General features: G+C 41.3%; 1 protein-coding gene across 3 annotated transcripts; it reads left to right on the top strand.

The window, feature by feature from the left end:
- Nucleotides 1–60: 60 nt before the first annotated feature.
- LOC110496672 (diacylglycerol O-acyltransferase 1) lies at nt 61–27779 on the top strand. 3 transcript variants are annotated; one of them, XM_036953468.1, is made up of 17 exons: nt 61–703; nt 1107–1194; nt 17560–17600; nt 17840–17925; nt 18195–18247; nt 18745–18850; nt 19028–19156; nt 22682–22756; nt 22940–23043; nt 23458–23524; nt 23698–23739; nt 23842–23886; nt 25133–25178; nt 25418–25483; nt 25694–25781; nt 25899–25961; nt 26100–27779. In XM_036953468.1, exons 1-17 carry the CDS (start codon nt 450–452, stop codon nt 26244–26246), a joined length of 1500 nt encoding a protein of 499 aa, XP_036809363.1. In that variant the 5' UTR covers nt 61–449; the 3' UTR covers nt 26247–27779. The 3 variants fall into 3 exon arrangements, with proteins under 3 accessions (XP_036809363.1, XP_036809362.1, XP_021428370.2); XM_021572695.2 differs by having other exon boundaries at nt 64–703; nt 23486–23524; nt 25066–25178; XM_036953467.1 differs by having other exon boundaries at nt 62–703; nt 23486–23524; nt 23698–23886; nt 25066–25178.
- The last annotated feature ends 109 nt before the right edge of the window (nt 27780–27888 follow it).

Below are 27888 nucleotides of genomic sequence, written 5' to 3' on the forward strand. Positions count from 1 at the left end.
ATTCACTGTCAATTGTAAATATATTAAGGCGGGCTCCATGCATTAGCATTTGTAGTTTTATGTTCTCACCGATTTCATCGTCTGTTATTAAGCAAATTCGTATCTATGAATGGACTTTGAGCAAAAACACATGTTTATTAATAATATTTCACATATTTTATAGGACTTTTTTATAATGACTTAATCAAAAAGTATTAAAACGGTGCGCCATTTAGCAGTACAAAAATAACTTCAACTCCCGAAGTCCTCGTCGGTTCACTTCAGGACGACAGAGCGAGCCGCCGTAGAATCTCATACAAACTATCGCTCCTCCTCAATCAACCGAATGTTGACGTTTACAACAGGGACTGCAGCCCGCTCCTCTACAGCTTGCTGACAACACGGGCTGGACTTTCCAGCCGAGACTTGAGGTAGAAACGTCTAGTGCAATTCCAGCAAGATAAGGTTGAATGTATCAAATTTCGGAAATGGTCGACAGAAACGATAGAGTCCCCATGATGACAGGCAGGACAAGGAGATCAACCATCGGCCCCACGCCAGCGGGGGGCAATTCGAAACAAGCCAATGGCAGCAAGCAGAGCAGCGCAGGGGAAAAAACGCCAAGCCATCCGAGCCACAGCAACGGGAAGGTGAAGAAGGAAAAACAGGTGCACGAGCCGGTCAGGACACCACAGGAGAGGAGTAAAATCTGCGAAAGACTCAGGTAAAGCATGACACAGAAGCATAACACACGGTAGAGCACAACACAGGGCTTTTTGAGCTCACAGACACGTCTTCAATCCCTGATGTCTTCAGTTCTAGCTGCCTGTCACTGATATTTTGTCACTCAAAATGTTATGCATTGAAGGCCTTTAGTATTAACTATAGGTTCCCAAAAGACTAATCAGCCAGGTTCTATTTGCTTAGCAACGTGTTTGAGAGAAATCTAGGCCACATGTCTATAGGCTACATTTGCAGATCATGTAGCTATTCTGCAGTGAATTTAAATGTGCTACACCAGTGGCTGTGCACAATTCAGTGATCCTCAATCTTGGTCCTGGCAGGATGATGCACAACAAAGTGTGTTGATTCAACTAATCATCAACTCCTTATTACTGGCTCCCCAGCTGCCATGTCCTCCAGGAGTCCCTGCTCAGCTCAGCCAGTGGATACAGTAACTATAGAGGCATCCTCAACTGGTGTGTGGTCATGCTGGTAAGTGCTAGCCTGCCTATGATTAAGGAAATATGGACATGTACACACCATATAAATATAATTATTAATCATTCAATTTCTATGGTATATATATATATTTTTTTTAATTAAATGGGGGGGGGGGGTCTGATGTGATTAATAAGGAGCATGCTGCACTTGATGCACTTTTTTTCTTCCAATTATTGATAAGCATGCGCCTATTAAGAAACTGACTGCTAGAACTGTTAAGGCCCTGTAGATTGATGAGGAATTGAAAAGCTGTATGGTTAGGTGGGACGATGCAAAAGGAGTTCATATCTAATTGGCAAACTTACTGTAAAATTGAGAAATGATGTGACTAAACTGAACAAAAATAAGAAATTGTCTTATGAAACCAAAATAATTGACAAAGTATGATGGGAAAAAAAGTGTTGGAATACTTTAAATTAAATGATGGGCAGAAAGCCATTCAGCTCCATCATTCATTGAATCAGATGGCTTATTTATAACAAAACCTTCTGATGTTGCCAATTACTTTAATGACTTTCTTTGGCAAACTTAGGCATGAAATGCCAACAACATATTCATGCATTTAAAAAAAACTAATAATGAAAGAAAAGCATTGTAATTTTGAATTCTATGAAGTTAGTGGAAAAGTTGTCCATCAATAATGAGAAACCACTTGGTACAGACAACTTAGATGTAAAGCTACTGAGAATAGTAGTGAAATATATTGCCTCTCATATATAATTTTTTAATTTAATTTATTATTAACCATGTTTGTCCTTAGACCTGGAGGGAAGCCAAAGTCATTCCACTACCCAAGAATGGTAAAGTGGCTCTAACAGCTGACCAATCAGCTTACAGCAAACTTCTGGGAAAATTTGTTTTTACCAAATACAATGCTATTTCTCTGTAAACAAACTACATGCACTCAACATGTACTGCACTGACAAAAATGACTGATTGGTTGAAATAATTTGATAGTAAGAAGATTGTGGAAGCTGTACTGTTAGATTTCATTATAGCCTTTGATATAATTGACCACAACTTGTTATGGCTTTTCAACCTCAGCTCTGAAGCCACGATATGGCAATATTTCTAATAGAACACAGGGTTTTCTTTTAAAACATTTAATTGTGTGGTGTACCGCAGGGCAGCTCTCTTGGCCCTCTACTCTTTTCTATATTTACTAATGACCTCCAACTGGCATTAAGCAAAGCCAGTGTGTCTACTAGGGTTTCCGTTAGCAGGTAATAGCTGGCTTTTGTCTATTTAAAAAAAAAATATATATATATATATATATATTTATTTATTTATTTATTTATTTATTTATTTAGAAAAGTTGATAAATAAAATTGCCGCCGGCAAGTTGTCCGGGAGAAGAACAAATCCCATTGCTTTTTAACCTTTTCATTGATGGAAATGCATTTGACTGGTCATGCTTACTGGTCTGTAGGTTAATTTGCATAATTTAGTGGAATTAAATTGGCATGTGTGTACAGTATATTTGTTATTTATCTCATTTATCACGTGTACAGATACAGAACCTTTGAGTGCAAAATCTGTCAGACAGCATGAGAGCTGCTGCTGCAGCATCTTGTGGTGCTTTCAAGACAACTGGGAACTCTGAAAAATACGAGGTTAAATCATGACTTCAGTGATCTTCAGGTCGGAAAGTCGGGGCCCTAGAAAGAGGCTAGAGTTCCCAAGTTGGAATTGCGAGTTGGATGATCGTTAAATGTTTTTTTCCCCCAGTCGGAGCTCGTTCTTTTCCCCCCCAGTCGTTTTGAACGTCCTGAAGTCAGAGTTCTGAGTTCCCAGTTGTTTTGAACGTGGCAACGGAAGGCAGGCTTCATCAGCGCATCACACACCACTTTGCAATGAGCTGGAGGCAGTATGCATTTTGAAAACATATTTAATTGTTTGAAACCTGAATGTTTTAATACATATGATGAGACATGTCTTACCTTGCTTCAAAGTAGCCTATTAGATCTCCCATCTTTCTACATTTCTAAACAATATTTTCAACTCTGACACATGAAACTGCTCACATGTTCAGTGCCCTTTTGAACAGTGTTTTCCTGCTAATTGCATTATGGAACTAACATTCACATGTATCCTCCTGCTTTGTGCGCATTGCTGCACCTATAATGAGAAGAAATAATAGTTTATCAAAATCTTAAAGTTAAACGTTCTGATCTGTTGCATCAGACTTATTGCTTTTTAATGTTTAAAAAAAAAAAATGTTTCCTAGGCCTACTGGCTGTATGAATTTGGAATCTATAGTCCCACAACTGTCCCAGAGTCTGTTTGGAATAGGCTATTTCTTTCTCAACAACCTGACCAATAGAATAGGTATCATAAACTTTTCTACGATAGTAGATTGACATAGGCTAGTGATTTTACTGTTCGTTACTCAGCTTGTTGGCTGAGGAAAAGTACATGTGGACAGTTATTCTGTTCAAAGTACACCAGAATTCGGTAAGATCATTTTCGGCACATCATTTCATCCTCGACTTGCATGTTCTGGTCATATGAGTTACCATATTCTAAATGTGATTTCTGTCAGTCTGAGCACCGTGGGTGGACGTCCTAATCCGGTTACGCACCCAGTGCATACGGGTCCGGTAAATTAAAACGTTGCCGGTCAAATGTCCGGTGCCACATTTTCCGTAACCGGAAATCCTGGTGACTATGTATGCTTATGATTCAAACCTGTACGTGTCAGCAACCACTGCAGCCCTAAACAAAGAGTTGCGGTCAGTTTTAGAATGGGTGGCCAGTAAGTAATAAACTGGTCCTGAACATCTCTAAAACTAAGCATTGCATATGGTACAAATCATTCCCTAAGTTCTAGACCTCAGCTGAATCTGGTAATGAATGGTGTGGCTGTTGTGCAAATTGAGGAGACTAAATTACTTGGTGTTAACTAGGATTGTAAACGTTCATGGTCAAACCCTATTGATTCAATGGTTGTAAAGATGGGGAGGGATCTGTCTGTGATAAAGAGATGCACTTCGATCCTCTTCACTGTAATTGGAGTGATAATATCAATACTATGCATGCCAGACTCTCCTGGCTAAAAGGAAAGGAAAGACTGACTGCATCACTTATTTTTATAAGCAACATTAATGTGTTAAATTGTTTACATAGTCAACTTACACACACCAGTGGTCTTTTCACAGTTCCCAAATCCAGGACCCCAAAAATCCAGCGCAAATTCAAGAAAACGTGCAGTATTATATAGTCATGATTGCATGGAACTCGCTTCCAGCTTAGATTTTGCAGATAAACAACAAACCTGGTTTAAAAAAAACCTGATAAAAACAACACCTCGCGGCTCAACGCCTCTCCCCCATTTGACATAGATATTTTGTGTGTATGTACTGATATGTAGGCTGTGTGGCATTGTGTTTTTAAATGTATGGGGTTCTGTCCTTGACCTGCTTTTGTCTATTAATGTTCATTATTATGACATGTTCTGTGTGGACCCCAGGAAGAGTAGCGCCTGCTTTCCCAGCAGCCAATGGGATCCAAATAAACTACCAAATCTAGGCCTGGGATTGTGCCCCTGTTTTGCCACTGAAATCGTCTAGACCTATTTATGCTTAAACCGCTTTCACAGAATAATCACCTGATCTAAAAGGTGTTTTGAAGACAGACATTCAGAAGTAGGCCACTGCTACATTTTCATAAAGCAGGCTGTGCAGAAGCCTCTGGTTGCTCTGTGAACCACCATCACTCCGTTAGTCTGGTCTTCGATCTATTTCTGCTGGAAGCCAGTTGCGGTAGGAGAGGTGCCCTGAGGTTAGAGCCACAGAGAGAATACAGTGATGCTGCTGGTAACAGAGCAGCTATATTGGGGCTATTCAAATCAATCTGCATGGACCCATATTGTCTTTTTTAGACTCTGAAACTCAGACCGTGTTGAATACTCTTCTGTCAATCAGGGCATTCATTGGATCTGTGAAGACTGAACTCTGATCAGCTCTGAGGATGGATGGTCGATTATCTTTCTCAGTAGGCCTACATTTCTTCTTTCCTGCCAATAGCTGCAGTTGTTTTGATACCTAGCTGAGATAGGCAGACCATCTCAGCTTCTCTTGTGCTGTTGTCTACACAGTGAGAATCATGCATACAGTAGGTAACCGTTGTAACTCAACAGTGTGGTAATTTCTTTTCAGTGCTGTCTCTCAATAGCAATAGTAAACATGATTTTTATCCATGCTACGCCTGTGCACGGCAAACATTAAATTATCTGTTTGATAAGAGAATAAGGAACTCGTCCCTTGCCGCCTCATATTTTATTATGAGAGAGAAGTGTTATATGAGCTATGAAGAGACTTGGGGACCTAGGACGAGAGCCAATGCTTCTTGACCATGTGTTATACAGCTTGCCTCATTCAACTCTCTCGCTCTCACCCACCCACCCACCCACTCACTCACTTCTTGATCACTTTCGTGCCCTTTATATAAACAAACTAAAACGTTACTTTACATTGTAGCAGTAACAGAAAAGACAGTCACCACCCCTCTCTTGACACTTTGGCAGATAGACTCTGTGGTGGGTATTTAACACTAACACGTTGTCCTCCTGTTTCTCTCAGTGAGAGGAGTCTGACAGGAGTTCTTACTCTAATCTCTTTACAATGTGTCACTTCACATATCTTGACTCCTTGTACTACTCCACCTGCCTCATGTAGCCTACTGGCAGACAGGTCGAACCACACAGCCAAGCAAGTTTTCTGGCATAGGTCCATTAGACAAACCGGAGGTCCATTTTAGCTAGGTTTAATGCGGTCTCTGATGTTTTGATCAGTCAAGTTTGCACTGTTTAGATAAGCAAGGTGCAACCTATTTACACAGTACAAACACGGTCTGCCTGGTATGCTAGGCTGCTGGCATTGTTACAGTAATGGAGTGGGCAATGGGCATTAGCTGTCAGTTGACTTTGCTGGGGAGGCCAAAGCACTCATGACTCCCATCAAACGTTTGATTTGTCAGATGATGTGTTACAGTTAATTCTGTCCCCAAGGCTAAGGTCAAGTGAGGACACAGTCTGAGGTGAGAATTTATTTATTCCTTTGAGGATAACCATTTTCCTGTTCCCCTTCAAAAGTGTGACTGGAAGTTCAAGGGTATTTTATCGTTTTTCTGGCAGAACATGGCATTTCTAACTTGCACGGACAGAGGGGAGGAATTCTTAAATGATAATTACTGAAATGAATACGGACAGAATCTCATGTCTTCTAGCTAAAAATAAACACCCATTTATTGCTGTTTGAAGAGAGACTGCTGGAAAAGCTTCCCGTCGTCTTCAAAGCATCTGAGCGAGAAGTCTAATTTCCAAAGCCGGTATTAATCTGTCTTTGAAACATGATCGCTATGCCATTCCCTAGAAATCATCCCTATATTCTTTTTACCCGGTAATGAATAATTATGAAATTCAAGTGGAAAATTGCTGGCAAGAGGGGATATGTGGGCTAGAAAACAGATCTAACAGTGAGGAATGTCCATAGAAATAAAATTAATTTGAATGTATTTCTATGGGCATGACGTCCACTGTCCTTTTTTTGCAACAATCCTTTACAGATGGCTTACCACATCGTCTTACGTCAGATTCCGCCTGACAAACGTTGTGTAGGAGTGATGCCATCTGACGTAAGAAAATATTATTCTGTCACAATGATGCCCAGCTAGTTAGAAAGGGCTTGTTCCTTTGCATGTGCTGCTTAATGTACAGTGCCTTGCGAAAGTATTCGGCCCACTTGAACTTTGCGACCTTTTGCCACATTTCAGGCTTCAAACATAAAGATATAAAACTGTATTTTTTTGTGAAGAATCAACAACAAGTGGGACACAATCATGAAGTGGAACGACATTTATTGGATATTTAAAACTTTTTTTAACAAATCAAAAACTGAAAAATTGGGCGTGCAAAATTATTCAGCCCCCTTAAGTTAATACTTTGTAGCGCCACCTTTTGCTGCGATTACAGCTGTAAGTCGCTTGGGGTATGTCTCTATCAGTTTTGCACATCGAGAGACTGACATTTTTTCCCATTCCTCCTTGCAAAACAGCTCGAGATCAGTGAGGTTGGATGGAGAGCATTTGTGAACAGCAGTTTTCAGTTCTTTCCACAGATTCTCGATTGGATTCAGGTCTGGACTTTGACTTGGCCATTCTAACACCTGGATATGTTTATTTTTGAACAATTCCATTGTAGATTTTGCTTTATGTTTTGGATCATTGTCTTGTTGGAAGACAAATCTCCGTCCCAGTCTCAGGTCTTTTGCAGACTCCATCCATCTTCCAGAATGGTCCTGTATTTGGCTCCATCCATCTTCCCATCAATTTTAACCATCTTCCCTGTCCCTGCTAAAGAAAAGCAGGCCCAAACCATGATGCTGCCACCACCATGTTTGACAGTGGGGATGGTGTGTTGCTTTTACGCCAAACATAACGTTTTGCATTGTTGCCAAAAAGTTCCATTTTGGTTTCATCTGACCAGAGTACCTTCTTCCACATGTTTGGTGTGTCTCCCAGGTGGCTTGTGGCAAACTTTAAACGACACTTTTTATGGATATCTTTAAGAAATGGCTTTCTTCTTGCCACTCTTCCATAAAGGCCAGATTTGTGCAATATACAACTGATTGTTGTCCTATGGACAGAGTCTCCCACCTCAGCTGTAGATCTCTGCAGTTCATCCAGGGTGATCATGGGCCTCTTGGCTGCATCTCTGATCAGTCTTCTCCTTGTATGAGCTGAAAGTTTAGAGGGACGGCCAGGTCTTGGTAGATTTGCAGTGGTCTGATACTCCTTCCATTTCAATATTATCGCTTGCACAGTGCTCCTTGGGATGTTTAAAGCTTGGGAAATCTTTTTGTATCCAAATCCGGCTTTAAACTTCTTCACAACAGTATCTCGGACCTGCCTGGTGTTTTCCTTGTTCTTCATGATGCTCTCTGCGCTTTTAACGGACCTCTGAGACTATCACAGTGCAGGTGCATTTACACGGAGACTTGATTACACACAGGTGGATTGTATTTATCATCATCATTAGTCATTTAGGTCAACATTGGATCATTCAGAGATCCTCACTGAACTTCTGGAGAGAGTTTGCTGCACTGAAAGTAAAGGGGCTGAATAATTTTGCATGCCCAATTTTTCAGTTTTTGATTTGTTAAAAAAGTTTGAAATATCCAATAAATGTCGTTCCACTTCATGATTGTGTCCCACTTGTTGTTGATTCTTCACAAAAAAATACAGTTTTATATCTTTATGTTTGAAGCCTGAAATGTGGCAAAAGGTCGCAAAGTTCAAGGGGGCCGAATACTTTCGCAAGGCACTGTAGGCCTAACCAGGGCTCCTGGCCTAGGCTCCATCTATCCACTGTATGTAGGCTGTGTCAATAAACCATCAATATTGCAGTTTCCATATCTAATGGGTCATGTACACTATATATACAAAAATATGTGGACACCCCTTCAAATTAGTGGATTTGGCTATTTCAGCCACACCCACTGCTGACAGATGTATAAAAACCTAAATTGAGCACACAGCAATGCAATCTTTGTAGACAAACATTGGCAGGAGATTGGCCTTACTGAAGTGCTCTAACTTTCAACGTGGCACCGTCATAGGATGCCACCTTTCCAACAAGTTCCAACAGTTCATCACATTTCTGTCCTGCTAAAGCTGCCCTGGTCAATTAGGAAGTGCTGTTATGGTGAAGTGGAAACGTCTAGGAGCATCAATGGCTCCGCCACGAAGTGGTAGGCCACACAAAGCACACGGAACGGGACCGCAGAATGCTGAAGTGTGTAGTGCATAAAAGTTGTCTGTCACTCACTACCGAGTTCCAACATGCCTCTGGAAGCAACATCGGCACGAACTGTGTGTCGGGAGCTTCATGAAATGGGTTTCCATGGCCGAGCAGCCGCACACAAGCCTAAGATCAGCATGCGCAATGCCAAGAGTTGGCTGCAGTGGTGCAACGCTCACCACCATTGGACTTTGGCGCAGTGGAAACGCGTTCTCTGAAGTGATGACTCACGCTTCACCATCTGGGAATCCGATGGACGAATCTGTGTTTTTCGGATGCCAGGAGAACACTACCTGCCCCAATGCATATTGCCAACTGTAAGGTTTGGTGGAGGAAGATTTGATCTGTGGTTGCTTTTCATGGTTCGGGCTAGGCCCCTTAGTTCCAGTGAGGAGAAATCTTAACGCTACAGCATACAATGACACACTACGTGATTCTGTTCTTCCGACTTTGTGGCAACATTTTGGGGAAGGCCCTTTTTTCTGTTTCAACATGACAATGTCCCCATGCACAAAGTGAGGTCCATATAGATATGGTTTGTTGATCGGTGTGGAAGAACTTGACCGGTCTGCACAGAGCCCTGATCTTAACCCCATCGGGTAACTGTGGGATTAATTGGAATGCTGACTGCGAGCCAGGCCAAATTCATCAGTGCCCGACCTCACTAATCCAATCTTGCAACCTTACAGTTAACTCGTCCAACGCTATAACCACCTGCCTCTCGTTGCACTCCACAAGGAGACTGCCTGTTACACAAATGCAGTAGAAGCCAAGGTAAGTTGCTAGCTAGCATTAAACGTATCTTTATAAAAAACAATCAATCAATCAATCATAATCACTAGTGGTTATGGTTGATGATATTACTAGTTTATCTAGCGTGTCCTGCGTTGCATATAATCAATGCAACGCTGGGGGATGATTTAACAAAAGCACAATTGTTGGATGACTGTACCTAACCATAAACACCAATGCCTTTCTTAAAATCAATATGCAGAAGTATATATTTTTAAACCTGCATATTTAGCTAAAGAAATCCAGGTTAGCAGGCAATATTAACCAGGTGAAATTGTGTCACTTCTCTTGCGTTCATTGCACGCAGAGTCAGGGTATATGCCACAGTTTGGGCAGCCTGGCTCATTGCGAACTAATTTGCCAGAATTTTATGTAATTATGACATAACATTGAAGGTGTGCAATGTAACAAGAATATTTAGACTTAGGGATGCCACCCGTTAGATAAAATACAGAACGGTTCCGTATTTCACTGAAATAATAAACGTTTTGTTTTCGAAATGATCGTTTCTGGATTCGACCATATTAATGACCAAAGGCTCGTATTTCTGTGTGTTATGTTATAATTAAGTCTATGATTTGATAGAGCAGCCTGACTGAAGGATGGTAGGCAGCAGCATGCTCGTAAGCATTCATTCAAACAGCACTTTCGTGCATTTTGCCAGTAGCTCTTCGCAAGCACAGCGCTGTTTATGACTTCAAGCCTATCAGCCTAATGGCGGGTGTAACCGATGTGAAATGGCTAGCTAGTTAGCGGGGTACGCGCTAATAGCGTTTCAAACGTCACTCGCTCTGAGACTTGGAGTAGTTATTCCCCTTGCTCTGCAAGGGCCGTGGCTTTTGTGGAGCGATGGGTAACGCTGCTTCGAGTGTGGCTGTTGTCGATGTGTTCCTGGTTCGAGCCCAGGTAGGGGCGAGGAGAGGGACGGAAGATATACTGTTACACTGGCAATACTATAGTGCCTATAAGAACATCCAATAGTCAAAGGTATATGAAATACAAATGGTATAGAGAGAAATAGTCCTATAAATACCATATTAACTACAACCTAAAACCTCTTACCTTGGAATATTGAAGTCTCATGTTAAAATGAACCACCAACTTTCATATGTTCTCATGTTCTGAGCAAGGAACTCAAACGTTAGCTTTTTTACATGGCACATAATGCACTTTTACTTCTCCAACACTTTGTTTTTGCATTATTTAAACCCAATTGAACATGTTTCATTATTTATTTGAGGCTAAATGGATTTTTATTTATATATTATATTAACTTAAAATAAGTGTTAATTCCGTATTGTTGTAATTGTCATTATTACAAAAATCGTCTTTTTTTTTTTTTTTTTTTAATCGGTATTGGCTTGTTTTGGTCCTCCAATAATCTGTATTGGAGTTGAAAAATCATAATTGGTCGACCTCTAGTAGAGTGGAGGCTGTTATAGTAGCAAAGGGGGGACCAACCCATGAGATGTTCGACAAGCAGTTGTCCACATACATTTGGTAATGTAGTGTATGTTAGGTAGTCCAAGGCCACATGCATAATTAAAGCTTTAAAAAAAAAAAACACTTTTATTTAACTAGGCAAGTCAGTTAAGAACAAATTCTTATTTTCAATGACGGCCTAGGAACTGCCTGTTCAGGGGCAGAACAACAGATTTGTATCTTGTCAGCTCGGGGGTTTGAACTTGCAACCTTCCGGTTACTAGTCCAACGCTATAACAACTAGGCTACCCTGCCGCCCCATGCTTAGCTACACTACATGACCAAATGTATGTGGGCACCTGCTCGTCGAACGTTTCATTCCAAAATCATGAGCATTAATATGGAACATTGCTGCGGGGACTTGCTTCCAGAGTATGTGAGCGGAGTTGAGTGTACGGAAATCCCGCTCATCGCTCATGGAGCGGTCCGCACTCACAGGAAGAAAAAAACTGCCACTCCAAATTGGCTCCATTCATTAAAATCACAATTTAACCAACACCCATCTATTGTTGTGGCTACCTGGACCTACCATTTCGTATTGAAAACAAACCAAATGATTTGAATGAAAAGTATTTGAATAAACATGAAAAGGTGAATGTAAGAAGCTCACCATTTTAAATAGGCTACATGTCATATTAAACAGCATATAAACACTTGAAATAGGTCAGGAGCCTACAAATAAACACATTGTGAGTGTGACACACTAGGCTGGTAAGGAGTCGGGGACATTAGGTCCTCAGCATTTAAACAACATTTCTTTGTATTAAATCATTTTATTGCCTTGAAATTCATTTTTGTCTGTGGCTTCAGCCTCATTCGACGGTGCCTGGAGAGCAGGTCAGCAGCGGAGAATATCCTCTCCGTACTTGCCGAGCCACTGGGGATGCTAAACACCCTTTTGGCCAGAGATTTTTTTACATATTTAATTAATTAGAGATTTTTCTACTTTCTGAACGGGTCTTTTTTTTTCACGGGCCTTTTCGGAACGGGTCTTACTATCCTCGAGTCCATTCGGAAACGGGTCTCCTTTAAAAAATAATAAGTTATGCATATCGGGTCGTGTGGGAAAGCGGGGTCCATTTGGGAAGGGGTCAAATGTATTAGACCTGTGAAGACCTATAGCTCAAACATACAGGTAGTATTGAGTATTTTTTTTTTTAGCAAATTAGCAGATCAATTATATCAGATGACAGAAAACAGGTACATTGTGAGAAATGAGGAAAGTTAGCCTTTATATATATTTATTTCACCCTTGTTGAACCCACATTTCATCTCCTGTTTGTTTTTGGAGAAATACAGGAGGAAAAACAAGCCATACTGTATCAAGTTCCTCTGCCTGGTGTGGGTTGGTCCCCAGGGTAATCTTTTGCCAGAATAGATTGTTATCAGCCTTCATAGAAGGGAGATGATTAAGTATGGCTCATATCAATATGGGGCAGTAGACTTTGACCTGTCAAAATCAAGATGGGATCCTATCTCTGGTCCAGACTGGTATGCATTCCTCTAACTACTAAATGAACACCCTGGAACAGAAATTACTACTGATCAATGTCTTTTCCTTCATACGATTTTGTTTGTATGAATTTTGTCAATACAATAGAGAAGTTAGACATGCTCCGGAACTTTGGCGACTATTAAGTATTTTTTGGGGGGCTGGATGTGTCAACGTATAGTTCATACATGTATAATCAATGAGCAGAATTACTGTCTTACCTCAATTAACCATGAAATCTCTAGTAGAAAGCAACTGTTTTTCTGGAAGCTGTGCTGAACCCCATGTGGGCCAGCACCCTAGAAATTCGAGTTCAACCAATGAGCTTCAGCCCCATGCCATATGAGTCACAGAGGGAGAGCAATGATGTGGCGCACAAATCTGCACATAATGTGATGTAGTATGCCATTTTTAGGGACGACTTTTGGCTCATGAGTGCTACTTTCATAACTACTGGCTAAAAAGTTTACAAAAGTACTGGAGAATCCCTTTAATAAGAATGGCATAGTAAACTTAGGCTATCACAGTGTACCTTTGATGTGAACACTCTCATATGATTTCCAATTGATAAAGCACATTAGCGCTGTCTCCAACAACAACCATATTGGTCGACCAAGAGTCGTCTCTTCTTTCAATCAATTGGTCAAAATGTTTAAACATGTATTTTTATATAGAATGTGTCTGTTTGAATAAAATCAACTATATGTAGGCTAATGTGCTTGTCTGATGCTTTAAGCACAGCGATCAAATACAAATTTAAGACACACAAATTACTAAAGAGGAGCCTAACCAGAAGAACAAATCCTGACCCTCCTCCACCTGCTGCTGGCCTTCTTCAGATTCAACCGTTTTAAGCTCCTGACGTTGCCGGGGAATATGCTACACCAATGTAATGTACAGGGTCATATGCTACACCAATGTAATGTACAGGGTCATAGGCTACACCAATGTAATGTACAGGGTCATATGCTACACCAATGTAATGTACAGGGTCATAGGCTACACCAATGTAATGTACAGGGTCATAGGCTACACCAATGTAATGTACAGGGTCATAGGCTACACCAATGTAATGTACTGGGTCATAGGCTACACCAATGTAATGTACAGGGTCATAGGCTACACCAATGTAATGTACAGGGTCATAGGCTACACCAATGTAATGTACAGGGTCATAGGCTACACCAATGTAATGTACAGGGTCATAGGCTACACCAATGTAATGTACAGGGTCATAGGCTACACCAATGTAATGTACAGGGTCATAGGCTACACCAACGGTCGGCAACCTTTTCCATTTGGCGTGCCAAGTTATCGTACCATTTATAGTGATCTGCGTGCCAGTTATGATTTTAATTTGCACATTTTCGTGGAACAGTTTAATTTCTAATAAGGTCATCATACAGTGGTTCTTCCTTTTAAAGTTACGAGTTTATGCTGTAACCGTTTGTGGTAGATGGTGTGGTGCAATGACAGAATGCTACCATCTCAAAATCAATGTCATGGGTTTAATCAAAACTCAATGTAAATGAAAATTATACAAATCTAAAACTAACTTTTATATTGCCAATATGTAAAAATAGCTTCCATAAAGCCACCAAATACAAACATTGCAGCCCACAGGTAGAAAGTATCCTGATTTTAAAAAATTAAATAAAAAAATGAATTGGCTACACATGACCTATCTGCAAGGAACATGACACATTGTATTAACTTGGTCTGCACAAAGCTTGTGCTATCAACATTGGAGAGAGCTGGAAAGATGTTAAACATTGTTTACGTTGAGAACTATTGTCATTCTCAATGGATGTAAAAACAGACTTAGTTTACTTGCTGTTTGAGGCAAAGAAAAAATTACTTTGAGAAGCTCCACGGTGATGGTGAGTTAAGACGATTGGAAATAGTATCAGATCCCCAAATGGGAACATTTTATAGGCCCATATTTGTGCGCAGGCCAGGTATGTGGCAGGGTCTGCAGACAATCACAGATTACAAAGGGAAAACCAGCCACGTCGCGGACACCGTCATGCTCCCAAGACAAGCTAAATACGTTCTCCATGGCCGACATGAGTAAGACATTTAACCATGTTAACCATCGCAAGGCTGTCGGCTCAGACGGCATCCCTAGCCGCGTCCTCCGAGCATGCGCAGACCAGCTGGCTGGAGTGTTTACGGACATATTCAATCTCTCACTATCCCAGTCTGCTGTCCCCACTTGCTTCAAGATGTCCACCATTGTTCCTGTCCCCAAGAAAGCAAAGGTAACTGAACTAAATGACTATCGCCCAGTAGCACTCACTTCCGTCATCATGAAGTGCTTTGAGAGGCTAGTTAAGGATCATGTCACCTCCTTACCTGACATCCTAGACCCACTTCAATTTCCTTACCACTCCAATAGATCCACAGATGGTGTATTCGCCATCGCACTGCACACTGCCCTATCCCATCTGGACGAGGAATACCTACATCAGAATACTGTTCATTGACTATAGCTCAGCATTCAACACCATAGTACCCTCCAAGCTTATCATTAAGCTTGAGGCCCTGAGTCTGAACCCCGTCCTGTGCAACTGGGTACTGGACTTCCTGACGGGCCGCCCCCCAGGTGGCGTAGGTAGGAAACAACCTCTCCACTTCGCTGATCCTCAAGGGTGCGTTCTCAACCCCCTCCTGTTCACCCAAGACTGCGTGGTCATGCACACCTCCAACTCAATCATCAAGTTTGCAGATGACACAACCGTACGAGGCCTGATTACCAACAATGTGAGAGCCTACAGGGAGGAGGTGTGGTGCCAGGAAAATAACCTCTCCCTCAACGTCAACAAAACGAAGGAGCTGATCGTGGACTTCAGGAAACAGCAGAGGGAGCATGCCCTTATCCACATCCATGTGACCACAGTGGAGAAGGTGGACATTTTCAAGTTCGCATGCGTACACATCACTGACAATCTGAAATGGTCCACCAACACAGACTGTGTGGTGAAGGAGGCTGAAGAAATGTGGCTTGGCCCCTAAGACCCTCAAAATTTTACAGATGCACAATTGAGAGCATCCTGTCGGGCTGTATCACCGCCTGGTACGGCAACTGCACCACCTGCATCACCGGGGGCACACTGCCTGCCCTCCAGGACACCTACAGCACCTGATGTCACAGGAAGGCCAAAAATATCATCAAGGACAGCAACCACCCAAGCCATGGCCTGTTCACCCCACTATCATCCAGAAGGTGAGGTCAGTACAGGTGCATCAAAGCTGGGACCAAGAGACTGAAAAACAGCTTATCTCTCAAGGCCATCAGACCGTTAAATAGCCGGCTAACACCCGGTTACATAACCCTGCACCGTAGAGGCTGCTGCCCTATATACATAGACATTAACCACTATTCATTATTCACTATTCACTTTAATAATGTTTACATACCGCTTTACTCATCTCATATGTATATACTGTAGTCCATTCTACTGTATTTTAGTCAATGCCACTCCGACATTGCTCGTCCTAATATTTATATATTTCTTAATTCCATTCTTTTACTTTTAGATTTGTGTATTGTTGTGAATTGTTAGATACTACTGCGCTGTTGGAGCCAGGAACACAAGCATATCGAATACACCCGCAATAACATCTGATAAATATGTGTATGTGACCAATAACATCTGATAAATATGTGTATGTGACCAATAACATCTGATAAATATGTGTATGTGACCAATAACATCTGATAAATATGTGTATGTGACCAATAACATCTGATAAATATGTGTATGTGACCAATAACATCTGATAAATATGTGTATGTGACCAATAACATCTGATAAATATGTGTATGTGACCAATAACATCTGATAAATATGTGTATGTGACCAATAACATCTGATAAATATGTGTATGTGACCAATAACATCTGATAAATATGTGTATGTGACCAATAACATCTGATAAATATGTGTATGTGACCAATAACATCTGATAAATATGTGTATGTGACCAATAACATCTGATAAATATGTGTATGTGACCAATAACATCTGATAAATATGTGTATGTGACCAATAACATCTGATAAATATGTGTATGTGACCAATAACATCTGATAAATATGTGTATGTGACCAATAACATCTGATAAATATGTGTATGTGACCAATAACATCTGCCAAATAAGTGTATGTGATAACATGTGATTTGATTTGAGGTAGGCCTAGTCTATACGTAATCAAGTGTGTTTGTGGCCTTTCTCAAGATTGACGGGAGCGATTCAAACAAAAGACAATTAATAAAATGACAACTCACAAATGGAATTAAATTAACTTTTTCTCACAAATGTAGCCTAGGTTATGCATTCTGCAAACATGTCCACACCTCAATGACAACGGTAAGAGTGTAATAATAATATATTGAATGCATTAAAATAATTTTCCATAACCAAACAAACATTGTAGATTAGAAATTATGGTAAATATACTACTGGTGTGTCATCCCCGCAGACTGAAATGGATTAGTCCACTCCGACAGGTGCCAAATATATATATTTGCCATTGATTGACGAAAAAAATGTTGGTCTACCAACAGCCTATTAACTAAACAATTGACCAGTCGACTAAATGGGGTCAGCCCTAAAGCACATTTAACATTTATATTTTCATCTTTAACAAACGCTCTTATCCAGACAGACTTACAAGAACAATTAGAGTTAAGTGCCTTGCTCAAGGGCACATTTTGATTACTGGCCCAATGCTCTTAAGCGCTAGGCTACCTGCCTCACACTGATTACAAAATCTCTTCTATTGCAGGTCTTGAGCAATGCACGCCTTTTCCTGGAGAATCTCCTAAAGTAAGTATGTGCAGCTATAGGCACCCCAAATAACTATTAGTCTAGGCTATGTTACACTTCTATATCATCATTTGTTTATCACTGAGATCCTAACTGTATCTCCCATCACGACTGCAGATCTATTCATTTTCACCGCAGCTTCTGTAGGAAGCCTCTCATAGCTAACTATCTCCTTGTGAACAAAAATATCCATCCATGTGACTTTTTTTTTTCTTCTCTTTCCCTCCTCTCTCTGATAGATATGGGATATTGGTGGACCCCGTCCAAGTTGTTTCACTGTTCTTAAAAGACCCATATAGCTGGCCTGCACCATGCCTTGTCATTGGTATATACTTAAATCTGCTTCCTCTTTGGCATGCTAACTGTATTATTGTGGTGGTTGTACATCTTCCAAAATCTATTTATTTGAATAGCTCATTGTCTGGCTTTTGTTGCTTAGCAACCTGAGTCTATACCTGTTTAAAATATACCACCAAGTGTTTTTCCACCAAGTGTGGGCAAATGTACTCATTTTGGAACAACATTGTAGCAATATTATACGGCTGTCTTTTGTTGAGTACCAGAGTCTGTGTTTTTATTTTTCCTCTCCTGCAGTCTCCAACGTGTTCATAATGGCAGCTTTGTACACGGAGCGGAGGCTATCTGTGGTGAGTGTCGTGCCATAATGTCTGGGACTAATGTGAACGATGCACTGTGAAATCTTACTAATCTCTCGTGAACACAAGCATTTCAGACATCTGTTAGCTGGAAATGGAGGGGGGCAGCATTTTCCTCTAATCAAAACCAATGTGGCTCCTCTAGCTAGTTGACAACAAGGGCTGTTTTTGGGTCTTTGGAAGGTCACTTGTTTTGTTTTTTTTGTTAGATAAGGATTATATTGTATTTCACCCTCCTAATATTTATTAGATAGGTCAGTGAAAGACTGACAGGAAAGGTGGGAGGAGAGGGGAAAGGATGTACTAGAAAGCGTGGGCTGGATTCGAACCCACAGCCTCACTGGTACCCACACTCTTACTGGTACATGTATTCTGGAGGCAGCCGATTTAGACCATCCCAGTCCCACAGAGATCCCAAATAGTTTTAATTGTAATCCTGTGCCCAGGCCACTGTGTTAACAATGGTTTTAATTCCTGCTGCTCTGCAGGGCACCATCTCAGAGACGACTGGAACATTCCTTTACTTGGTCAATCTGACTACCCTCCTCTGTTTCCCATCAGCCACTGTGCTCACGCTGACCTCCATGACCCCAGGTGAGATGGCCTGATCGTGATGCTTACACTGCATGGTCATATACATAGATCTAATGTGTCTAGGCTTCAAATATTTCTTGATTAAAAAGACTAAAGGCTTTTCTCAGAGTGGATGTATTTAAAAGAGACACAAATAGTTTTGTAAAGCTTGATAATAATAATATTTTTCTTGTCCAGCTGGTGGAGTCTTTGCCCTGGGTGTGTACACCATCCTCTTCATGAAGCTGTACTCCTATAAAGATGTTAACATGTGGTGCAGAGAGATTAGACATACCAAAGCCCGCACCCTGACCCGCTCCCATTCATGTGAGTACTACTGACCACTAATGACCAGTAGTACCACTGTAGTCATTTAGCAGACGCTCTTATCCAAAGCGACTTACAATTAGTGCATTCATCTTAACATAGCTTGGAGAGACAACACATCATATCATGTACATTTTTCCTCAACAAAGTATCTATCAGCAAAGTCAGTGTTAGTAGGAAAAGACAAGTTACCTTTTTTGGGGTGGGGTGTGTCGGGGGCACCGTGGCAGTTATTTAAGATACTCTTCAAAGAGGTAGGGTTTCGGACATTTTGGGGGGGGGGGTAGGAAGGTTGAACACACATTCTGGATAAGTTGCAGGGGTTTGATTGCACAAGTGGGGAGCCCAACCAACAGCGAGTTGTAGTAGTTTAGGCGGGAGATGACAAGGGCCTGGATTAGGACCTGCGCCACTTCCTGTGTGAGGAAAGGTTGTACTCTACGGATATTGTAGAGCATGAACCTGCAGGAGCGAGTCACTGATGTTTGCAGAGAACGACCGGGTGTAGTCCAGGGTCACGCCAAGGTTCTTTGCACTCTGGGAGGGGGACGCCGTGGAGTTGTCAACCATGATGGAGATATCTTGGAGCGGGCAGGTCTTCCCGGGAGGAAGAGCAGTTCCGTTTTGTTGAGCTTGTGGCGGGCTGACATCCAAGCTGAGATGTGTCACCACCTGGGCGTCAGATAAGGGGAAGGAGAAGAGTAGTTAAGTGTCATCCGTATAGCAATGATAGGAGAGACCATGTGAGGATATGGTGTTACCGAGTGACTTGGTGTAAAGAGGAGAACACTTGGGGGACACCAGTAGTGAGAGCACGTGGTGCAGACACAGATCCCCTCCACGCCAACTGGTAGAGCGACCTGCCAGGTAGGATGTAATCCAGGAGTGTGCAGAGCCTGAGACGCCCAAACCTGAGAGGGTGGAAAGGAGGATCTGGTGGTTCAAGTTGTCAAAGGCGGCGGATAGATCTAAGAGTATGAGGAGAGAGAGTCAGCCAGCATTGGCAGTGGAGAGGCTCTGTGATACAGAAGAGAACGGTCTCGGTTGAGTGAACCGTCTTGAAGTTAGGGTCAAGAAGATCATTATGAGAGAGATAACGAGAGTTGGTCAGAGACGCTCACGTGTTTTTGAAAGAAAAGAAATTAGGGATACCGCCCTGTAGTTTTTGACGTGAAAGGGGATCAAGTGCTGGTTTCTTGAGAAGGGAGGGGACTCTGGCCATATTTAAGTTAGAGGGGACGCAGCCAGTGGTCAAGGATGACTTGATAAGGGAAGTGCGCAATGGGAGGAGGGGAATGGGGTCAAGTGGGGTAGTTCTGTGTGTGGGATCAGTGAGCTCAGTAGGCTTAGTGAATGAGTAGCAGACTTCGTCCACAGAGGGAGAGGGAGGATTCCGGAGGATGGAGAAGAGTTTCCCAGGGTTGGCGACAGAATATTTAAATTTAGAATGATAGTGGCTTTAGCAGCGGATACTGAGGAAGAGAAGGTAGAGAGGAGGGAGTGGAAGGATGATAGGTCCTCCTGGAGTTTTCCTCCATTTCCACTCAGCTGCCCGCAGTCCTGTTCTGTTAGCACGCAGTGAAGGACTCGGCAATGAAGTGGGAGGGGAAGGTCGAGCCGGCCGGGAGGAAAGGGGACCGTGAGAGTCATAAGATGCGGTAAGGGAGGAGAGTAGGGTCGAAGAGTCAGGAAACAGGAAGGACGAGGATTTAGCAGAAGGGAGAGAGGATAGGATAGAAGAGGAGAAAGTAGTGGAAGAGAGAGAGTGAAGATTGCAGCGACACATGACCATCTGGGTAGGGGCTGAGTAGGTAGGGTTGATGGAGAGAAAAGGAAACAAAGTAGTTTCCAGAGACATTAAGGTGAGGTCAAGCATATTGCCTACATTGTGATTGGGGAAAGGGTGAGGTCAAGCATATTGCCTACATTGTGATTGGGGAAAGGGTGAGGTCAAGCATATTGCCTACATTGTGATTGGGGAAAGGGTGAGGTCAAGCATATTGCCTACATTGTGATTGGGGAAAGGGTGAGGTCAAGCATATTGCCTACATTGTGATTGGGGAAAGGGTGAGGTCAAGCATATTGCCTACATTGTGATTGGGGAAAGGGTGAGGTCAAGCATATTGCCTACATTGTGATTGGGGAAAGGGTGAGGTCAAGCATATTGCCTACATTGTGATTGGTTAAAGGGTGAGGTCAAGCATATTGCCTACATTGTGATTGGTTAAAGGGTGAGGTCAAGCATATTGCCTACATTGTGATTGGTTAAAGGGTGAGGTCAAGCATATTGCCTACATTGTGATTGGTTAAAGGGTGAGGTCAAGCATATTGCCTACATTGTGATTGGGGAAAGGGTGAGGTCAAGCATATTGCCTACATTGTGATTGGTTAAAGGGTGAGGTCAAGCATATTGCCTACATTGTGATTGGGGAAAGGGTGAGGTCAAAAGAGGAAAGGAGTGGAAAGGTGTCGGTATGTTAAAGTTGCCCAGTACGATTAGTGGTGAGCCATCGTTGGGAAATTATCTGATCAAGGTGTCAATGTCATTGTGGGCGATAGATGACAATAATGTTAAGCTTGAGAGGAGAAGTGACCGTAACTGCATGGAATTCAAATGAGAGAGACAGTTGAGAGAGGCTGGGAAAGAGAAAATCGCTATTTAAGAGAAATGAATAGCCCTGTGCCACCACCGCGACGACCAGATGCTCTCGGACTATGAGAGAACACATAGTCAGATGACGAGAGAGCAGCTGGAGTAGCAGTGTTCTCTGGGGAAATCCATATCTCCGTCAGGGCCAAAACATTAAGCCAATATAGGCTGAGATGAACTCAGCATACAGGTTTACCTTCATACTACCTACCTTACTTGCTGTGTGTGTGTGTAATTGGGACATAAATTAATTTAAGTAAAAGCACAAATAGCCAAAAATGTTATAGAGGTGCTTCAAATTCTATGGCTGCAATCTTTCTACAGGACACCCTCCAGAGGATAATACTCTACCTGGTTGACATTATTGGTATTTGTGATCTTTACTCCAGTGCCGCTAGTGTAATTATGTATAGCATTATGGATAGCATCGCCATATTAGAATGTTGACATACTCACTCTCACACTTACACACAGCTCTGGGTCTTCTCTCAATTTGCACCCTCGATAACACGGATGCTGGCTGAGATCTGATTGGCTATCCCAGGATAATTACGCTGACCTCTCCAAAATGCATGTGATGTGAGGAGAAATAGACGGGTATTTAATTAGCTGTATGAGTAACTTCTGTGACCTGTTTCTTTGGCTGGGCTGTTGTTTACTGCGAAAAGCTTTCAGCGCTTGTTTAAATATGTATATTTTGCCCCCTGAATAAATACGAACACACACACAGATGATTAGATGCACCCTCATGTATGCAGCAATGTCACACTTTCTGAAAAGTTACTGTTCTGCCATCGCCATCTATTGGTTGTATAGAAGTACTGCTGTCAGAAATAAAATAAACATTTCCATCCACACTTTCTATGCCCCCATAGGTCCATCTGTGGCCCAGTCAAATGGATCAGCTGTACATTCTCATGTGTCCTACCCTGGGAATCTCACACACAGAGGTCAGAACAGAAAGAGATGCAGAACATAATGACTAGTAGCTAGTTGCAATGTACAGTTGAAAAAAAAAAAAAAAATCAACCCATAAAATCCAAATCAACTGTTTTTACATACAAAATTCTTGAAAAGACAATGTGTAAGATGAATGAATTTATTGTGTGTGTTTCACTGTCCTCCCTCCACAGATATATATTACTTTGTGTTTGCCCCAACACTCTGCTATGAACTGAACTTCCCCCGGTCACCACGGATACGCAAGAGCTTCCTGTTGAGGAGACTCTTTGAGATGGTGAGGTCAAAGATCATATCAGGAAAACAGAGCTGTGCTATTTACATACACCCTAAATAATACACACTGCGATCATGAAAACATATTTTAAAGGGCCAATTCGCAGTTAGTGTTTTTCCCCACAACTGTTTCAGTAAAAAGCTGAGAGATGGGACTGGAGATATGTAATCACTCTCAAAATCATAGATGGCGCTATGGATGCAAGAACGTCCCATCCATGTTATTTTTTTGACCATGTTTTGAGGCTGTGCAGTGTTTGTTTGCATTCACTTTGTTTACAAACATTGGACTAAAACAAACTAATCTCATGAGGCATTTATTAAGTTACATTCTTCAAGAATCAATGGGTACATATCATACATCTAAAAAATTGATGTCGCAACTGCTGATTGCCCCTTTTAATACATTTTAAAGATGCTGTGTCATCTAAAATCTTTTCCAGCTTTTCTTCATACAGTTACTGATTGGATTGGTACAACAGGTACGTACGTTCATGATGTGTTATCCATACTGACATTACCATTTGTTACTATTTGGTGTGTTTTCACTCATCAAACCAGATGAAAATGATTTTGATTAATGGGTGACTTTATTATCACTTCTATGTTAACCATGTCTCACAGATGCACTAATCTAGATGTTATTCTTTTTCAGTGGATAGTGCCGACGATTCAGAATTCCATGAAACCATTCCAGGTAAATATTGACATGTGTTGTCTGTTGGACTTCTGTCTATTCAACTGCCCCATTCCTTTGTACTTGGGGGGTGACTTAAGTTTCATGTACCCTCTATGGCAGGATATGGACTTTTCCAGAATGATGGAGCGCATGTTGAAACTGGCTGTGAGTACAAATACAGACCACATAACCTAAACCCATGTCTCCATTAGGGCTGTCCCTGCCCCCCCCCCCCCGCCCCCCCCCCCCCCCCCCCCCCCCCCCAAAAAAAAATATCTTACATTGACAAAGTAGATTTCCCCCTATAAATAGACTGTGTTTTAATAAAATCAACTACACCGAACAAAAATATAAACGCAAAATGTAAAGTGTTGGTTCCATGTGTCAAATTTTGTGTACAAATTTGTTAACACTCTTGTTAGTGAGCATTTCTCCTTTGCCAAGATATTCCATCCATCTGACAGGTGTGGCATATCAAGAAGCTGATTAAACAGCATGATCACAGGTGCACCTTGTGCTGGGAACAATAAGGCCACTTTAACATGTGCCGTTTTGTCACAGATGTCTCAAGTTTTGAGGGAGTGTGCAATTGGCATGCTGACTGAAGGAATGTCCACCAGATAAATTCTGAGGAGTATTTCTGTATGTAATAAAGCCCTTTTGTGGGGGAAAACTCATTCTGATTGGCTGGGTCTGGCTGCCAAGTGGGTGGTCCTATGCACCCCTGCCCAGTCATGTGAAATACATAGATTAGGACCTAATTCATTTATTTCAATTGACTCAATTCCTTATATAAACTGTAACTCAGTAAAGTCTTTGAAAATGTTGCATGTTGTGCGTTATTTTTGTTCAGTATATATGTACTGAGTTTGACTGATGCTTTAAGGACACTGTTTGATGAAATAAGATACACAAATGTGTTATTTCATCAAATATATACATATATAACACATACATACAGTACCATTCAAAAGTTTGGACACCTACTCATTCAAGGGTTTTTATTTTCACTATTTTCTACATTGTTCTGACAAAACTATGAAATAACATAAGTTTGGAATCATGTAGTTTTAAAAAAAAAAGTTAAATGCCAAGTGTGCAAAGCTGTCAAAGGAAAAGGGTGGCTACTCTGAAGAATCTCTAAATATTTGGTTACTACGTGATTCCATGTGTTATTTCATAGCTTTGATTTCTTTACTATTATTCTACAATATAGTAAAAATAAAGAAAAACCCTTGAATGAGGTTGCCCAAACTGTTGACTGGTACTGTATGTACATAACCCTTCATGTCCAGACTGTCTAATGGCACAAGGCTTCCTCTCCTCTCCCCTCTACCCCAACAGGTTCCCAATCATTTAATCTGGCTCATCTTTTTCTATTGGTTTTTCCACTCTTCCATGAACTTCGTAGCTGAGCTGATGCAGTTTGGAGACAGGGAGTTTTACCGGGACTGGTGGTAAGTAGATGTTGATTTCCAGTTAGCTTTGTATTTGTTTTTAGTTTGTGTTATTCGTGCAGTGATACCGTGTGAATTGTACCATGTGTTTGGGTTACATGTAGTGATAGATGTAATACTAAAATAGCTTAGTCAAAAAAAAAGTTTTACTTCGAGCGAGGCTGCCCTGCACATCCTTTCCCTCCATGTTATATAGTGTTGCAACTTTGTCTCTCTGAGCCAATCACGTTGTTTTGTAGGAACTCTGAGACGGTCACTTACTTCTGGTCTAACTGGAACATTCCTGTGCACAAGTGGTGCCTCCGGTGAGTAGGAGTTGAAGAAATAACATTGATTGGAACAATACCACCACCTACAGCACTGACTTTATGGCAGTGTGTGTGTGTGTTCACTAAGTGTCGTAACCTTCTGTGACATTATAACGGATGGTTTTAAGATCTACTGTAAAGTACACTCTTGGTTACTGTCTACAGTTCCAAACTAATAAATAATTTATTTTCATCCGTTCTCCACAGCCACTTTTACAAGCCCATCATGAGGAGGGGAGTGAATAAGTGGGTCGCCCAAACGGCCGTCTTCCTGGTCTCCGCCTTCTTTCACGAGGTTCGTGTGGGTGGCTGTCATCGAACACTGACTCATGGTTTCACACTTGACTTACCTGATTTTACATTTCAGTGTTAAAGGCTGCACTGTGTAATAGTCCTCCTCCCTCTCTTTCAGTACTTGGTGAGCGTTCCTCTGAAAATGTTCAGACTGTGGGCGTTTATGGGCATGATGTCTCAGGTCAGACAACCTTTTCATTATCAAACAGTGGATTTGGGTGACATGGTCCTTTGTTAATGGTTACACACACACACAGGTTTTTAAAGGACCTGGCTTTAGAGTTCAAGGACAGTTTCCCCCTAAAACTGACCTTTTCAGATCCCACTCGCCTGGTTTGTTGGCCGCTTCCTGAGAGGTAACCATGGCAACGCTGCGGTCTGGATTTCGCTCATCATTGGCCAGCCCGTCGCCGTGCTGATGTACGTCCACGACTACTATGTAATACATTACATGTCACAATCATGAACAGTTGGTCGCAAGCAGAGAAGCAATACATTATACTAAAGGACAAATTGAATGTCAAATGTTTACTTTGAAAGGGAAATATTATATGAAGCTTGACTGAATAGTAAGAATTTTACACTAAGTAAATAGTTTGGCCTCCAGAAACAATTTCTCTAATGCACTTATACATCAGAGAGACTTGGCTCCCGTCCTATCATTGCTGTGAAACACTGCCCTGACAAAACTAGAGAACATTTGTAGGCCTTTTCTCTGTTTCTTACTTAGTCTACAATTATGAAGATCAACGCAGACATTCCTATAGATAACCCTTACTATCGGTGTACTGCTTTTTGTCATGCGTTTGACATGTCTTTTTTGCCTTTGATTAAATGACCTGACTTTTATTTGAAGTTGTGTGAACTCATGTGGCTGCAGTAATAACCAGTCACATGTATTGTGCATAAGTCAAGCCAAATATGTTATTACACTTGTGAAACTGTAATGTGTTTGCACTACAATGCATGCTGTTTGCTAATAAACTTTTTTTTTTTTTTTGCTATAATCTTTGTAAATTATATAAATGGAACTGGTGGAGTTGCACATGCAGCTAAGAAAAATATGGAAATGTCTGTTCTACTCCATTACAACCAACTAATTGCAGCATTACCACAAATGGAAGAGGCAAGTAGAAGGGGGAGAAAGTAAGGAACTTGTCTGTCGGCGCTGCGTTAAAGACGTTGTGGTAAATAGAAAGTATACCAGTTTCATTTTAAGGACCAAGAAAAATGTACAGCTGTTCCATATTGCAAAATAGCTAGGAAGAGATTTAAATGTACCGATTCCATGGCACATGTTTATGACCTGATACACAAAACAACGCCGGATTCAAAACTGTTTTTCAATTAAAAATGATAATGCAAACCAATAGAATGTTATAGGGGCTACAACCATCCCAGCTCTGCATATTGTGCTGCGAAAAGACAATCATTATAATTTGTTTTGGTACTGTCCATATGTAGCTTGTTTTTGGTCACAGGTTCAGGAATGGCTGAAAAATTGCAACATTTACCTGGAGGCGTTAACTCAGCAAATAGCACTGCTGGGTGATTTAAAGTCAGTCAAATCGATCAATAATAACACTCTTGGCAAAAAAAAAATTAAAATCTGTAAACTGAGAATAGAAAAGGTTCAGAACTTTGAAACGGCACAGTTAAAATATGGCAAGTATATATCAACTGGATGGTGAGATAGCTGGGAGGGGTGGAGTGCTAAAAACAAAACGGTGTATAAGCTGGAAGTAGAAGCCTAAACATGGTTGTCCATTAGTTTCCTCCAATTAGGGAAGGGGTGGTAGTTAGGAGGAAAATATATTTACCTAAAGTCACAATCTGCAATAAAACTGATCTACCCCTCCCCCCAAAAAATGTACTGAATAGACGAGTGCTCTTAAGATGATATTCAAAGAGCATCAGAGCTTAAGTACAATGTATTGTCAAATAAGTTGATGTTTTATATGCCAATATTGCCATCCTATTAAAAAGATGCTGGTGATCCAAACAGTAACAAGCATATTGATTGTGTTGTACCAAACATACAGTATGCATTTATCCCTTTACCCCATTCCAGACCTGCACTTCAGTGATCCTTTGTTTTGTCACTAGTA

The sequence above is a fragment of the Oncorhynchus mykiss genome, chromosome 18, assembly GCF_013265735.2.
Source record: "Oncorhynchus mykiss isolate Arlee chromosome 18, USDA_OmykA_1.1, whole genome shotgun sequence".
Taxonomy (NCBI): Eukaryota; Metazoa; Chordata; class Actinopteri; order Salmoniformes; family Salmonidae; genus Oncorhynchus; species Oncorhynchus mykiss.

Coding starts and splice junctions, on each gene's coding strand:
- LOC110496672 (XM_036953467.1), top strand. CDS start 450: ATGTATCAAATTTCGGAAATGGTCGACAGAAACGATAGAGTCCCCATG. Junction 23,044..23,485: donor TGAGGAGACTCTTTGAGATG/GTGAGGTCAAAG, acceptor AATCTTTTCCAG/CTTTTCTTCATACAGTTACT. Junction 25,484..25,693: donor GTGCACAAGTGGTGCCTCCG/GTGAGTAGGAGT, acceptor CGTTCTCCACAG/CCACTTTTACAAGCCCATCA.